Raw genomic sequence first — 15508 nt, forward strand, 5'->3', positions numbered from 1 at the left:
TAAATATGTTAATTCTACGTGACATAACCTATTTATTATTTATAAATTAACAATGTCCATATATGAAAATAATAGTCATTATGATCAAATAAACAATGATTATTCTGCATAAAGTAACCTCATTATAATTTATAAATAAACAATTTTGATTCTTCATAAAGTAACAATATTCATTATTTTCAAATAACCAATGGTAATCCTATATAATATACCCATATTTATTATTCATAAATGAGAAAATTTAATTCAATATAAAGTAACAATATTTATTATTTATAAATTAACAATGTTTATTCTAAAAAAGTAAACATATTTATTATTTATAAATGAATAATCTTAATTCTACATAAGTAACCGTATTCATTATTCATGTATTAACAATGTAAATTATATATAAAGTAAACATATTTGTTATGTATAAATACACAATGCTAATTCTATATAAAGTATACATTTGCATCATTTATAAATAAACAATGGTAATTCTACATAAAGTAACCATATTCATTATTTATAAATAAACAATTTTAATTCTATATAAAGTAACCATATTTATTATTTATAAATGAACAATGTAAATTCTTCATAAAGTAACCATATTCATTATTTATAAATAAACAATGTTAAGTCTAAAGAAATTAACATTATGTATTATTAATTAATGAAGAATGTTTATTCTATATAAAGTAAAAGTATTTATGATTTATAAATGAACAATGTTAATTCTACATGAAGTAACCGTATTAATTATTTATAAATAAACAATTTTAATTCTATATAAAGTAACTATATTTATTATTTATAAATAAACAATGTAATTCTACATAATGTAACAATATTTATTATTTATAAATGAACAATGTTAATTCTATATAAAGTAACAATATTTATTATTTATAAATGCACAATGTAATTCTACATGAAGTAACTATATTTATTATTTATAAATGAACAATGTTAATTCTGTATAAAGTAAACATATTTATTATTTATAAATGAACAATGTAATTCTACATAAAGTAACCATATTTATTATTTATAAAGGAACAATGTTAATTCTACATAATGTAACCATATTTATTATTTTTAAATGAAAAATATTAATTCTATATAAGTAACCATATTCTTTATTCATGTATAAACAATGTTAATTCTACATAAGGTAAAAATATTTATTTTTTATAAAAAACAATTGAAATTCTACATAAAGTGACTATATGTATTATTTATAAATTATCAATGGTATTTCTACATGAAGTAAAAATATTTATTATTTATAAATGAACAATGTTAATTAGATACAAAATAACCATATATATTATTTTAAGTAAACAATGGTAATTCTAAATAAACTAACCATAATCTTTATTTATAAATGAACAATGTTATTTCTATATAAAGTTAACATATTTATTATTTATAAATGAACAATGGTAATTTTTCATAAAGTAAAAATATTCATTATTTTCAAAAAACAATGTTAATTCTATATACAGTTACAATACTTTATGAAGAATAAACATTATTTATAAATTAACAATGTTATTTCTTTATAAAGTAACCATTTTAACTATTTATTAATTAAATATGTTAATTCTACATGTAATAACCATATTCACTATTTATAAATTAACAATGTCTATATGAGAAAAAAATAGTCATTATTTTCAAATAAACAATATTTACTCTGCATGAAGTAAACATATTAAATATTTATAAATAAACAATTTTAATTCTTCATAAAGTAGCCATATTCATTTATTATAAAGAAAAAATGTTTAATTAATATAAAGTAAATATATTAAGTATTTGTATTCATAAAGTCCCAATATTCATTATTTAAAATGATCAATGTTTATTCTATATTGAGTAACCATATTCATTATTTATAGATAAAGAATATTAATTGTACATTAAGCAACCATTTTTATTATTTATAAATGAACATTGTTTATTCCATATAAAATAACAATATTCATTATTTCCAAATAACAATGTTAATTCTACATAAAGTAAGCATAGTTTTTATTCATAAATTAACAAAGTTAATTCTATATAAAGTAACCATATTCATTATTTAGTTGTTATGAGCCTCCATAGTCCCTGGTGAGCATTGTCTGAAGATTACGGTTTCAATCCTACCCAAAGCAGGTCAGGGGATTAATTGGACAAAATGTAGTGAAACAATAACAATTATAGACAGCAGTAATTACTGGATACAATTACAAGACTCACGATTCCTATCCTTTCGAAGAAAGCCAGAGGATTAGTTGGCCGAAATGTGGTAGAAACAGCAACTATGAAGATAAGGATAACAATCCGCAAAATATGAATACAAGAACCGTATCCATTTTTATAAATGAAAGATATTAATTCTTTATATATAAACTATATTCATTTTTTATAAATGAATAGATAGTCCATCTTTATATATGAATCATAAACATTCTTTATATATGACCCATATTTATTCTTTATATATGAACCATATTTATTCTTTATATATGACCCATATTTAGACTTTATATATGAACCATATTTAGACTTTATATATGAACCATATTTATTATTTATATACGAACCATATTTATTCTTTATATATGACCCATATTTATTCTTTATATATGAACCAGATTTATTCTTTATATATGACCCATATTTATTCTTTATATATGAACCAGATTTATTCTTTATATATGAACCAGATTCTGTCTTTGTATATGAACCATAATTTTTCTTTATAGATTAACCATATTCATTCCTTATATATTAATCATATTTATTCTTCATATATGAATCATATTTTATCTTTATACATGAGCCATATCTATTCCTTATGTATGAACTATATTTATTCTTTATATATGAACCATATTTATTCTTTATATATGACCCATATTTATTATCTTGTTAGAAACATATTTATAATTTATATAGAACCATATTATTCATTATATATGAACCATATTTTTCTTCATGTACAGGCCTTTGTATACGGACCATATTTTTTATATATGAACCAGATTTATTCCTTATACATAAACCATATTTATTCTTTATATACGAACCATATTTTATCTTTATATATGAACCATATTTATTATTTACATATGAACCATATTAAGTCTTTACAGGTAAAGCTAGCAATTTAGAGATCATTTTTTATAAATTCATGATATTAATTTTTATAAATAAATAAATTCATTCTTCAGAAATAAATCAATAAGTCCATTTCAGTTATTATTCACAGTTTAACCTTATCATTACTTAATGTATTAAACGTATTTATTCTTAAAAAAAGTCAATCATGTTTATTGTTTATAGATTGATCATAGGCATTCTTGTTAAAATCAATCATATTCTTTCTTTATTGATCTATCATATTGTTTATGGATTTCCATATTGGTTGTTTAGAGATTAATCATATTTGTTCGTTTGATTCATTCATATTCTTTCTACACACATCAATTATATTCTGTATAGGTCGATCATATTCACTATTTTTATTTAGATATAATCAAATGATCTCTCTTTTTTTTCACTCTGAATTCAGCAATTATAAATAATCGAACATTCACTATGCACATTGTTTTTTATTTAAGACTATCGCCATTTCCTATAGTTTTGCTGATATATTTGTACATTGTTAATTACGAGATGTCTTCAATATATTTCCAGACTTTTTCGTATGGGCACTATTATTGATAGCACACACATGAAACTCTAGTCCCCTTCGAAGCATTCTCCTCTGGCAGCAATGTTGTACCGTTACAACAACTTCTGTAAAGGCCCATGGAAGTCCTCTTCATCTTTTCTCTTTTTTTAATATACTTTCACCCCAAACAAGGCACGTTGCCACTTTGATGCAGGAGGCTACTATCATGGACTTAAGTTGCAAGGATACTATGTAGGGAGTTTAGCAGCAAGATATCTGTTCACATTACACTTGAACTTCTGCATGTCAGTACAGCTGGGGAAGCAGGAAACCGGAAGAGAATTCCAAATTCCTGCCGTTCTAGGGAAGAAGCTATTAGAGTAAAAGGCTTTCTTACATCTAGGGATCTCAATTGTGTAGGGGTGGGACTTTGCTGCTTGTCGGGTTTGTCGGTGGCATTTTTGTAGAGGGAGTACAAGGGCTTGTAGTTTGCCAGAGCATCCATCATTAAAATACTTGTAAAACAGGCAGAAGGATGGAACATTACGTCGATGGGACAGGAGCTGAAGCTTAGATGACAGTTCGGGACCTATCAGGTTGGCGATTCTCTTTTTGACTCTGTCGAGGAGTGAGAGACTAATAGCAGATGCACCAGCCCAAATGTGACAGCAGTACTCCATACATGGGTGAATGGTGGCTTTGTAAAGGTACAGGATACTTTTAGGCGTAAGTAACATTCTAGCACGATAGAGAGAGCCCACCTTCTTTGCAGCAGCCTTAGCAATAATCTTGATGTATCTATTCCAACTCATGTTTCCTGTGAACGTTAAGCCAAGGAGCTTGAACGAAGTGCTCTCAGGTAAAATATCTCTAGCCATAGCTATTGGTGGTTGGTAAGGTCTCCTCAATTGTCTCATAATGACAGCCTCTATCTAAAATGTTCCCTGAGCTTAGGGAATAACCAAAAGTCACAGGGAGCAAGATATGGATTATAGGGAAGATGAGGAACTGTCTTCATGCTTATCTTGATCAAATAGATTAATCATCTCTGAGCACTCTTTGATTAAACTTCATGCAAATCTTCCTCATCTTTTGTTCCTTGTGAATAATTGTATGTATAGTTCCCACGCTGGCATCAAACTGTGAACTTAGTGTCTCTATTGACGCACAACAGTCCTTAACCATGAAGTTCTTTATTTGGCCAACCAACTCTGGTGTTCTGACGTCCTTACTTCTCTCACACCTCTTATCATTCTTCACAGACTCCCTGCCTTCCTTGAATCTCTTATGCTACTCAAAAACTGATGCTCGATTCATGCAAGATGGTTCAAAAGTAATCTGATGCATTTCATACGTTTCTGTGACATTTTTCCCAAGTTTAAAACAGAATTTTATTGCATTACATTTTTCTAAAGGGTCCCCACGACCAGATTACATTTTTGAAATTCTCCAACTATGACTATGTATTTCAATTCCTGATGTAGCTGTTCATTTGAACCTGAAATCATAAAAATTGGTCAGTCATCTCATAAGATATATAGCAATAACATGCTGGATTTTAACAGTCTACGACAATTTCAAATACCTGTACAAAAAGAGTCTGGAAACTTATTGAAGGCGCCTTATTTCACAAATTATTCTATTTATTCCGAGATTACTGCATCTCGCAAAATCATCTCCCAAATAGATTGTAACAATCATATTCCCTCCCTATAAAATATCTACTAATATGCCACCACTTACATCGGGTCAGTATTTGACATAAAGGAAACAATTTCAATGCACCTCTACATTGCTTGACATACGTTTTGGGTAAGTGCCTTTAATTTAAACAAACACACATTCGACTCTTTCCGCTTGCACGCACGTACAGTTTATATGTTGATCTTTACAGTTTAATTTTCTCTTAATTAGTTTCGTACATCTCAAATTTATTTAGTTATGGAGTTATCACGTGAGGTAACTTATACCATCGCACAACCATTTTACATTTTAAGTATTAGCATTCTATATTGAATCGTACGGAATTAAAAACATTACCAGAATCCGTTTCCTGGCGTTGCTCGTAATAGAATGAATTTTAAAAAATATATGTAGATGGAATAGAATATTTATTTATTCATTTAAAAAATGTAAAAAAAAATAACATCTACTTGTAGATATATTTCTATATAGTCTCCTCAAATAGTTTTTTACATTCATTGAAAATAGATAGATTTTAATGAATGTACCTAGAATTTTAGTATGTGCTGTAATTTCTTTTAACATCTCTACATGTCAATCAGCAAAAAGTTTCAAATGGTATAAACGCAAATGTTAAACATTCATGTTTTAAAAAACATATTCACAATTTTCAATGAATGTAAAAAAAAACCATTTGAGGAGACTATATAGAAAGATCTACTTTTGTAATATAAGCCAACTCATCTCAAATGTATCTGTTACGCTTTTAAAAATATGAAGATAGATTACATGTAATTAAAATGTTGTTGAAACAAAAAGAATTTAATCTCTAATAAAACATTTTTAATGTTTTAATCCGTACTTGTATCGGAATCGGGAATTAAGAATATAAGTAGTAATCTTATTATTAATGGAAAAAATATTGGAATCCTACAATCTCTATCTCTCTCTGATATATATATATATGTGTGTGTGTGTGTGCGTGTGTGTGTGTGTGTGTGTGTGTGTGTGTGTGTGTGTGTGTGTGTGTGTGTGTGTGTGTGTGTGTGTGTGTGTGTGTGTGTGTGTGTGTGTGTGTTTTAGTCACAAGTTATTCCTCAATTCTTACAAACAAACTTTCATTTTATGGGAATATCACAATAATTACTCTTACGGTTCTCTCTCTCTCTCTCTTTCTCTCTCTCTCTCTCTCTCTCTCTCTGTTCTTTACTTTTTCATAGTTATTCATCTTCAGAATTAGAACCTAGTTTAGATTCGATTTTGAAAAATCAGGATTAGAACAAAGAAATGTATATTCTCTGTGGCCTTTAAGCAATTCTTGCGATTATTATTCAAATAACGAAAACGATTTCATCCAGAAATAGATATAAAAAGGAACAATTTTGTATTCGAAATTCAATAAAATAGTTCATCTAATATATAAAATATAAAAAAAACGTGTCAGTTTCACACAGAATTAGTTCAGAAGTATTCCTGGCCATTGAAAACATCTTAAGTCTGTAAACTATTTGAACAGATGTTCAGTTTGTAAACTATTTGAACACATCTGCAGTTTGTAAACTATTTGAACACATCTGCAGTTTGTAAACTATTTGAACACATCTGCAGTTTGTAAATTATTTGAACACATCTGCAGTTGTAAACTATTTGAACATATATGCAGTTGTAAACTATTTGAACACATATGCAGTTGTAAACTATTTAAAAATATGTGCAGTTTGTAAACTATTTAAACACATCTTAAGTCTTTCAACTATTTGAAAGACATTAAATTCTTTTAACAGACATTAAATTGAAAGACATTAAATTGAAAGACATTAAATACTTTTAACAGACATTAAATTGAAAGACATTAAATTGAAAGACATTAAATACTTTTAACATAATTAAATTGAAAGACATTAAATTGAAAGACATTAAATTGAAAGACATTAAATTGAAAGACATTAAATTCTTTTAACAGACATTAAATTGAAAGACATTAAATTGAAAGACATTAAATACTTTTAACATACATTAAATTGAAAGACATTAAATTGAAAGACATTAAATTGAAAGACATTAAATTGAAAGACATTAAATACTTTTAACAGACATTAAATTGAAAGACATTAAATTGAAAGACATTAAATTGAAAGACATTAAATACTTTTAACAGACATTAAATTGAAAGACATTAAATTGAAAGACATTAAATACTTTTAACAGACATTAAATTGAAAGACATTAAATTGAAAGACATTAAATACTTTTAACAGACATTAAATTGAAAGACATTAAATTGAAAGACATTAAATACTTTTAACAGACATTAAATTGAAAGACATTAAATTGAAAGACATTAAATTGAAAGACATTAAATACTTTTAGCAGACATATTATGTTTACTTGCATTTCCAAGATGAGATAATTTATTTTTAACTCATTTTATTTATAACATAAGATTTTTTTAAACTCTGATCTTTTGCTTCCGTTTTGTGTTTCGTTAACATTATGTTTTAAATTTTGAAAATTTTCTTTCTTGATCTGTTTTTTTAAGGGGAGATAACCGTGATAGACAAATTGAGTCGAGAACCGCAGAAGGCACAATACAGCCTTAACATTCTTGCAATCGATTTTGGTTACCCTTCTTTATCGTCGAATACCACAGTGAAAATAAATGTTCCTGTCAACAAGCCAGTCACTGTGGCACTTACCAACACATTCCATGTCTCCGAGGGAGTTAGCATTGGTACCGTCGTAGGTACTGTCAACGCTTCAGACCCAGATATCTCACCAGGCAATGGACGTTCTCTGTCCTACGCCCTCTCCGATTCAACAGGTAAGAATAAAATTTAAAATGAACAAAATTTCGTTTTGTTTAGACTAACTGAAACCGAATGGCCATGTTTTCTAAAATTGCTGTGAATGTCATAGTCTGATATAGTGATATAGCACAAGAAAAAAAGAAGAGCTCTCCAATTTCCAACGTAGACCCCCCCACCCCACTACCATGTCTCGTTCTCCAACATCAGGGGTCTACGTTCTAACCTTCCAGAGGTTGAAACCCAATTACAGGAGACTAAACCAGACCTAGTATTCCTAAACGAAACTGGCATTGGACAGACTATTTCCCTAGATGAGTTCGTAATTAAAGGATAACTTAACCTCCAAATCTGACCCCAAAAATTGCCATGGGACTGGAATATGTGCTTATATTAAAGATGGCTTTCCATGTGGTAGGGACATCTCCAGAGAAGATCCTAACTTGCTCTATATGTGCTTCCGGGTTGCACTTGCTCAAACTACTGCATTTATATTTGCTCTCTATCGCCCCCACAACAGCGGAGTTACTATCTTTAAAAGCATATCTGAGAAAATTGACCGCGTCCTATCTGATTATCCTTCAGCTAACATTCACGTATGTGGAGACTTCAATGTTCACAATGTGAGGGGGAGGTTCTGTCACGATTTCTTCATTGCTTATGACCTCACTCAGACTGTTCACGAACCCACCCGTGTGCCGACACTGACGGCCAAGTCTCCTAGACCTTTTTCTCACAACTTGCCCTGAACTATGTTCAGCTTCCGTTCTGTCTCCACTTGGATCTTCCGACCACTCTGTTGTTTCAGTTAAGATAAAACCGAAATGTAATAAGTCCTCAGGCATACCTCTCCATCGTACTGTATATCGATACTCTATGGCTGACTTGGATAGCTTCCATATATTTATATCAGATCTACCTCTGCGTTCCATGTTTAAAAAGATGTGTGCTCTATAGTATCAGACCTGACGGAATGGTTAATTCTAGGTATAGACCGTTTCATATCCTCGAAAAAGTTCCAGCAAAAACTTAACAGCCAGCTGTTGTTTCTTCAGAATGTGCTGCTATCATTGAGCACAGAAATCACTTTTTCCATTGCTTCCAACATAATAGATGTATTGAGACTAAAGCTACTTTCAGGACTGCCAGCAACCATTGTAAGAAAGTAATAAAGAATGCGAGAGAGTTGTATGCTCAGTCCGTCAAGTTCAAAGTAGCTGAGCAGTGGCTTGGTTCCCACCAGTTTTGTCAAATAGCAACAGTAGCGTGTGCTCTATCCCAACCATCATCCGTGGAGCTTAGGTTATCTCGTCAGCATCAGACAAAGCCAAACTCTTTGCCAAGAAGTTTGCAACTAATTCTACCCTTTGCGACTAAGGCCGCCAACCCCCAATATTTTCTCTTGTATCAGAAAGCACCCTATGTAATATACACATATTTGTACATGATGTTGCCAAGCTAATCAGAAACCTTGGAACTCTGTTCCGGTTGCCTGTTTCCCACCTGACTACAACCTGGATGTCTTCAAGTCCAACATAAACAAATTCCTGATAAACCGCTCCCTTAAGTAAGACACTTTATCAAATCTCCAATACTAACGTACTGTACACGCGATAACACTTATCCCCGAGTGGTTTCCGGGCCTTGATAAATGGTGACTACCTTGTAAAAAACAAAAGCAACCAGCCCTGACGGTATTCCAATTATAGTACTCAAAAAACTTCAACCAGAACTAGCGCTCATGCTTACAAAATTGCTTAAACATTGTCTTAAGGATAATTTCTTCCCTGGAAAATCTCATGTTTGCCTTGTATTTAAGAATTCAGGTGATACCTCATCCCTCTCTCAGTACAGACCAATAAGTCTCCTGTGTGTCATGAGTAAGTTGCTGGAATCTGTGTTAAATAGAGAAGTAATCAACCATCTCAGCAAAAATAACCTTCTTAGTGACACGCAAAATGGATTTTGTTTTACTAGATCTATAGCAGATGTGCTTACGGTTGTATCTCAAAAGGATTAACAAATTGCTCTTGACATATCAAAGGCCTTTGATAGGGTATGGCATAAAGGTTTACTTCACAAGATCTCTAGCTATGGTATAGCTGGAAATGTCTTCCCAATTATTAAATCATTTCTCTCTGATAGGTTCATAAGAGTAGTAGTTGATGGGAAGGTCAGAAGCTCACAGTATTAATGCTGGAGTCCCTCAGGGGTCGATCCTGGATCCAACTCTCTTCCTAATCTACATTAATGATCTTCTAAATCATATCCTTACATCATTCGTAGACATTTATGCTGATGACACTACCATCTATAGTAGCACATCTAAGACAGTAAACGACATCAAAGATCGTAAATGACCAAGTTCTCTTCTATTCTCTCTCCTCTGATCTTGAGCACGTGGTACAATGGGGAAAGAGGTGGCTTGTTATTTTTAATGTATCTAAAACCAAGCTTTTATCTTTACATCATCAACGCTCTGATCCCCATCTGGCATAAATTGAAATGAATGGCTCTTGTCTTGGGGAGGCCTCAAGTTTTGATAAGCTTCTGGGCTTGACATTTACTCCTGATCTGAAATGGAACACATACATCAAATCCGTAGCCAAGCCGCTTGAAAAATGGTGGAATCCTTCTATCAATCCAGTAGATATCTCACTGCTGATGCAATTCTCTATCTATATAAGAGCCAGGTACGTTCAAGGATAGAGTACTCTAGCCACATCTTGGCAGGAGTTGCTAGAAAGGATTTATCCTGCCTTGATAGAGTTCAAAATAGACTTTGTAGCTTTGTAGGGATGCCCTTTTCTCTTCCCTGCAACCTCTTTCTCACAGAAGAGATGTTGCGAGTTTGTCTCTGATTTATCGTTGTTTTCATGGAAAGTGCTCAACTGAGCTCCAGTCTATAGTCCCTCCTTGCCAAACTTTCACAAGAAACACTCGTCTAGCTGAAAACACTATCAATAGTTCCCCCCACTCTTTATCTGTGCCTAAACCTAAACATAGATTCCATGAACAAGCTTCTTTCTTAGAACTGCACGCCTGTGGAACTGTCTTCCGTTTTCCTGTTTTCAAGCTGACTACAAAATGGTTGTCTTCAAGTCCAACGTGAACAAGTTCTTGATGATCCGTTCCACTTAAGTAAACAAATTTACCAAATTTCCATACTAACGATTACTATAGTGTCCAATTGACTACTGTACGCTCTTTAACCCTTATCCTCGAATGGCCTTTGGGCCTTGATAAGTGGTGATGCCTGTGTAAAAAAAAGCAAGCTTAGCAGAAGTTAGTGTCGCCAATAATACTAGCTTAAATAGAGATGAGAAGGAAACAGAAAAATACTAAAGTCTTATGTACGACATGAAAAGAAATTGGAATCCTAGGAAGATCTCTATCATTCCAGTAACTATATGAGCAACCAGTCTCATGCAAAAGAATTTCAAAAATCTTTAAATATAATTATTTTTCTACATCTTTTTATCGCCATTTAAAATCTGGGATAACTTTTTGCCCCACCATGTATTTAATAGCTTAATAAATGAATCAAGACAAACTGATGCAATTTAAGACTTATAACAATGGAATGAGTTTTTTTTTTCTTTTTTTTTTTTACAAGGTGGTCACCACTTATCAAGGCCCGGAAGCCACTCAGGGATAAGGGTTATTGCACGTACAGTATGTTGTACGTTAGTGTTGAGATTTCATAAAGTGTCTAGTTAAGGGGGCGGTTCATCAGGAATTTGTTTACGTTGGATTTGAAGACATTCAAGTTGTAGTCGGGTGGGAAACAGGCAGAAGGAACAGAGTTCCACTGGCTTGCTGTTCTAAGAAAGAAGCTGTGTTCATGGAATCTACGTTTTGATTTAGGCACAGATAGAGAGTGGGGAAAACTTTTGACAGTGGCTTCAGCTAGATGGGTGTTTTTTGTAAAAGATTGGTGAAGGGGAACCAGAGATTGGAGTTCAGACGAGCATCTGCCATGCAAATAACGATAAAACAAGGATAGGCTCGCAACGTCTCTTCTGTGGGAGAGAGGTTGCAGAGAAGAGAAAAGGGCATCCCCCACTAAGCCACGAAGTCTATTTTGTACTCTGTCAAGGCAGGATAGGCTATTTTTAGCAGCTCCTGCCCAGATATGGCAGCAGTATTCCATCCTTGGACGTACTTGGCTTTTATATAGATAGAGAATTGCATCAGTAGTGAGATAAAAAATAATAAATAATAAAAAATGAAAAAATAAAAAATAATAAATAATAAAAAAAATAAAAAATAATAAATAATAAAAAAATAAAAAAATAAAAAATAATAAATAATAAAAAATAATAAAATAAAAAAATAATAAATAATAAAAAATAATAAATCGTAAATAATAAAAATAAAAAATAATAAAAAATAAAAAATAATAAATAATAAAAAAAATCATTTACAACAGAAAATGGTGAATGTTGAAAATGAGAAGGTTAAATTTGCAAATATGTGCTTTCATCAGAACTCATCTAAGAAAATCTGTTTGGGTAATTTGATCGTCGCCTAGCTTATTCCGACGTTTTTTTTGTTTTTTGTTGTTGTTTTTTTTTGTTAGTTGGCAGTCGAAACTGCGCCAACATTTACAGAAATCTGGTGAGCAATTGAAGATTTCGGCTGTGCCCATTTTATCACATAATCCACAAAAATATGAGATTCATCAACATAAATTGAGTTTGGGTGAGACGTATATGACAGTCGGTGAAGTGTGCTGGGAAAAAGCATGTTACATATCGTTTAACCTTTTAAAAATTGTTGATGTGAAATCGACACTCGTAATACGAATACAATGAAAAAGATATGTATAGTTGAAAGCGATAGAGTCAGACAATCATTGACTATTAGGTTAAGAAAGTAGACAGCTGAAAGCTATAGTATGAGACATTAAGTGGGGGTTATATCAACTGGGAAAGTGTAAAAACAAGTAGTTGTCACAGCTGCATAAAAGAAGGAAAGTAATAATAAGATAAATAAATAAATGACATAAATGAAGATGAATACTAATATGAGGTTCAGATTTGGGAGCAGAAATATTGATGCAAACATGCGATGCACAGCATGTTTTGTTGGTGCATACGATGGCAAACGTTGCAAGTGATAGAAGCTTGGCCAAAGGAAAAAGTGGAGGAAGTCCCACCATTCAGGAAATCTTTTCTTTGTTTGAAGTAAAATAATTATCTCATTGAACCGCCAACCAGTGATCTTCAAGCTTAGATAAGCCCTTATGAAGACTGGATATTTCATGCAATCAACTTCTGGGTCTTCGAATGGTGACCACTGACAAAGGGCAGAATCAGTACAGGCAAAAAGATTTTAGGTTTTGTGCAGGGGAGACGGTCACAGCCAGCCTTCCAGAGGAGGAGGAGTAAAAGCTAGACGTTTGAGAGAGGCAGTTGATTTTTCTGAGGTCTGTCGTGTAGTTGAGCTGGTGTGCTTCTCAGGGCAGGTTGAATCTTTGGAGGCTCTTGATTGAAGGACTATGTTAATGATACTTATGCATTTCGATTTGGTCAGGCAAAAATCTTATATTGCAAGTCTGTCATTCAGCCTAAGTAAATCGGTACCACCTGTAATCTACAAAAATGGTAGCATTTGTTATTTGTTTATGAACTGAACTTGTGGTTTTGGATTCTTTGCTGCAGCGTTAATTAGATCGAACAACAAGGAAGACGATCACAGGTTCTGTAATGAACACACAAGTGCATGTTTATTTGCTGGGAAACGCTGGCTGTGCCTTCGCGCTTATACAGGGTGCCCCAAAATGTTGTTGGTCAAAAAAATATTAAGCAACAATTAGATAAAAAAAATTTAAATGGAAGGAGAATGGCATTTTATTTCACAGTCTTAAATAGTAAATCAGCCAAATGTCCCATCATTGGTAACACACGATTGCAGACGTTCTAACCTCGAAGGATCATTTCTGGTAGAATAGCAGCAATTTCAGAACGAATAGCTCGTTTTAATTCTTCAAGAGATGGGTGGTGGTTGAATACTTTTGACTTCAAATATTCCCACAAGAAAAAATCGCAGGGGTTTGGACCAGGTAATCTTGCGAGCCAACCAATATCATTATGAAAAGAAATAAAATTCATAAGGTATTCTACATTTTTTTTTTAAATGCATAAATACGGATATAAATGAATTTTGACCTTATTAAAATAAAATGGCATACATTTAACAAATATTTTCCTTATTTAATTTTTTTGTATTTTGTTGTTTTTTTTTACCTACAGATGTGTCAGATCATTTGGGGCAAACTATTAAATATACGTGATGGATCTTTTTTGTTGATTTATTTTCAGTGCCATTCAGGATTGGAAATAAAACAGGAATTATTGAAACTGCTGCAGAGCTGGATGCCGAATTAGCTTCTACGTACGAGTTTGAGGTACACGTTTTAGACAGTGACCTCCCTCCTACCACAGCGACGACCAGAGTCACCATCGTGGTGGAAGACGTCAATGATAATCCTCCTGTTTTATCCTCCAAAGTTTATAAGACGACAGTTAGTGAAGGTCGAGCAAACAGAAAACCATGGATTCTACATTTGGTGAGTGAATTAACGTATTGAATTCTTCATTAAAATAAGCCGCTAATTTTCAATGGTGTAGCATTTGCCTCACCGAAACATACAGACAAATCTATTGCATTAAAAATTATGCAAGCAAAAATGTAACCACCGATCGTCATGACAAATAACACCCTACCTGAAAGCTTATCATCTAAATTCCTTGGTTTAACATTCAAAGGCAACATGAATTGAAACAAATACATTGAGGACATTGCCAAGGCTGCTGCAAAGAAGGTGGCTCCCTGTTTTGTGCATATAAAAAATGATAATCACTAATGATGGAAGGATTCGAACCTAGTCACAAAGTTACCTTTGACTCTGCAGCCTGGTATTCAACACTCAAACACCAATACGTATCACTGAAAAAAGAACTATATATAATGCTGAAGCAAGCAGATAAGTACAGAAAGCTAGTCAAATAGTGTTCAACTGCAGAGGTATTGCATTACCCTAAAGTTGACAGCTTATTATAATTCTCTTAATACTAATTGAAGAGGACTTATGATAATATTTTTGAAATAGATAACAGTTAGTTTTACTTAATGCAGACACTAATGTATCATGCTAACACAATCATCAGGATGGGAAGTGATGATTACTGCCGATCAAAGAATTCAAAGCCAGTCACCAACATACATATATTTAGTAAAATATGTTTTTTCAATTATACCACCTCAAGCAGGTAATAGTAAGAGAAAATATTGATATTCGTTTATTTGGGATCAGATAGCGGCTTATTTTTATTCATTTATTTGGGATCAGAGAGCAGCT

The 15508-nt window shown here is 32.0% G+C and overlaps 1 protein-coding gene across 1 annotated transcript in view; it reads left to right on the forward strand.

Moving 5' to 3' along the window:
- LOC145277040 (protocadherin Fat 4-like) overlaps positions 1–15508 on the forward strand; it is a 1076063-nt gene that overhangs the window by 955251 nt on the left and 105304 nt on the right. The window contains exons 23-24 of the mRNA XM_080128674.1: positions 7878–8159; positions 14469–14716. Of these exons, the coding sequence (XP_079984800.1) occupies positions 7878–8159; positions 14469–14716 (530 nt within the window). The remainder of the gene's footprint in view (positions 1–7877; positions 8160–14468; positions 14717–15508) is intronic.

The sequence above is a fragment of the Euprymna scolopes genome, chromosome 5 (genome assembly GCF_053919585.1).
Source record: "Euprymna scolopes isolate OS-2025 chromosome 5, ASM5391958v1, whole genome shotgun sequence".
NCBI classification, from domain to species: Eukaryota; Metazoa; Mollusca; class Cephalopoda; order Sepiida; family Sepiolidae; genus Euprymna; species Euprymna scolopes.